The 2,194-nt window shown below is 26.5% G+C and overlaps 1 protein-coding gene across 1 annotated transcript; it reads left to right on the top strand.

Annotated features, from left to right (window-relative positions):
* The first annotated feature begins 6 nt into the window (after window positions 1-6).
* LOC122634404 lies at window positions 7-924 on the top strand. The gene is made up of 2 exons (XM_043823309.1): window positions 7-188; window positions 460-924. The coding sequence occupies exons 1-2, from the start codon at window positions 26-28 to the stop codon at window positions 603-605; spliced, it is 309 nt and encodes a 102-aa protein (XP_043679244.1). The 5' UTR covers window positions 7-25; the 3' UTR covers window positions 606-924.
* The last annotated feature ends 1,270 nt before the right edge of the window (window positions 925-2,194 follow it).

Raw genomic sequence — 2,194 nt, 5'->3', positions numbered from 1 at the left:
TACAAAGAAAACTGTTACGAAATCTATGCATTCGTTAGTTGGTAATAATATATCAGGTGTACAATCTAGAATCAAAGTAGAAGGAGGTAAGACTGGTCTTTCAATAGTCAAAAGACCAGGCACTTTGACTACTGTTGCCCGTACCCAGACAATATCTATACCAAAGCCGGTATTAAAATTTTCAACAGGTATAAAACTTAATCATATAATTTGTATTACTTATAATATATTTAGCAATATAAATATGCATAATATGATATATTTTCCATATATATAAATATATATATCCCTCTAGATCATTTTCATATCCTTCAATCCCATTCAACTATCCCGTCTTACCACATTTCATTGAGAGCACGAATATGTAAGATAAAATGTACTATTTCTATATTAAAATAATTTTATAATAAAATTAATACTATTCGCTTCTTTAACTTTTTATGTTTTATATTTTTATAGCACCAACTGGAACAACCACAGTTAAAGCTCAAATACCAAAACCAAAAGTACAATTAACATCTGGACAAACTATGCCACTCATGAAAATAGAAACAGATGATTCTATAAAAAGAAAAAGAGAAGATGATGATTATGACGTCCCATAAAAGTATAACATAGATATAATATATTTATATTTGTTTGTTATATAATAACAAAACATTTGATTTGGACAATATGAAGAAGTAGATATGTTAATATGTCCATATCATATGCATATTAATATATCTACTCTCTCATATTTTTACCTTATAACCTAATTTTTATTTGATTATTAAACAAAACAATCATATTAATAATTCCATAATCATAAATATTCAATCGTAAAATAACAGTATAAAGCCGTAAAACTTGTTATATCACAATTATTATCAGCATTGAAATCAACAATTTTACCAATTAATTTACTCTATTTTGGTACTACATATGTTATATTAAATTAAAAGTAAAGTAGATAAGATAATATTATAATGAGAAAACATTTGAAAGCTTTATTTTAATATCTTCATCTAACATTTGAAAGCTTTATTTTAAGATCTTGATTATTTAGGAGCATATTACGTACTATGTAATGTTTACAAGAATATACTATTGGGTATATTTTAATTTATATTAGAGATCATTTTTCATTGTGCCAATAATTATAAAATTATCGAAAATATGAATTATTTAAGGTTACCTGGACTTTAAATGTATTTCGATGTTTACTTGGCAGAATACAAAAGTATACTAACTCTGAAATTATCAAATTTGATCAAAAAAAAATTTATCAATATTACATCCAATCGACGATCTGGAGTTCGAAATTTATATATATTATGATATTAAATAATAATTATTTCGTATTTATTAAATATTACGACTTATAAACTGGATTTCCAGAAGAAAAACGACGGAAAAACATAATGGGTAAAGATAACCTTGTAGATGGTATGGAAACGAGTTCGTATCTTGATGTTTATAAACATAATATATAATATATACCTGCAGAAAGTATAAATTAGTTGATTATGTTGGTTTACGTTGATATAACAAAAAAAATTGACGAAATTATCCAGCTTCGAACGAACGATTCTTCAATCTTCAATCTTCTATCTTCAATCTAAACGCTTGTCGATTAATTAAGTATTCCTTATGATATTTTCGCATCTCTAGTATGTTAAAGTATAAACGAAATTACGCATTTGTTGAAAATTTAACAATATCGATAATTAAAATGAAAACGCATTAGCATGATAGGTTATGTACACATATTTCCTTATTTTTACCAAAAAATCGATAAAGAATATACGAATATAACGATGAAAATATCCTCGTTAAGTTCAAAGAAAACTATAATGAAACTTTTAATAAGATTATTATATTTATAATTAGAATGAAAAATGGATTATAAAATGACGATGTTACTCCCCCCACGACGAGTTTAATAATGACTGAGGCAACTAGAGAGAGTTGACGAAGATAGACGACGATTGACGAAAATTGCCGAAAGTTGTCGAGCTTTAAGATGGGTATAAATACGTATATACGAACGATTAGTTCCGACTTTTTTTGCTATTATAGAGGGCACGAATGTCGACGACTGTAACTTCTCAAGTAACAGTAACCTTACTTTCTCTGATTCTTTTACGCGTGACTGTTCTGTGATCGCATCTCAATGTTAGTATTAAAAGAAAGTGTTTTTTATTGTGATATT

This window comes from Vespula pensylvanica, chromosome 14 (genome assembly GCF_014466175.1).
Source record: "Vespula pensylvanica isolate Volc-1 chromosome 14, ASM1446617v1, whole genome shotgun sequence".
In the NCBI taxonomy this organism is placed as follows: domain Eukaryota; kingdom Metazoa; phylum Arthropoda; class Insecta; order Hymenoptera; family Vespidae; genus Vespula; species Vespula pensylvanica.
This window is presented reverse-complemented; position numbering and strand designations above follow the sequence as displayed.

Excerpts from the sequence above, each read along its gene's own strand:
- LOC122634404 (XM_043823309.1), top strand. The coding sequence starts at position 26 with ATGCATTCGTTAGTTGGTAATAATATATCAGGTGTACAATCTAGAATC. Across the intron at positions 189-459 it reads GGTATTAAAATTTTCAACAG|CACCAACTGGAACAACCACA; the intron begins GTATAAAACTTA and ends ATATTTTTATAG.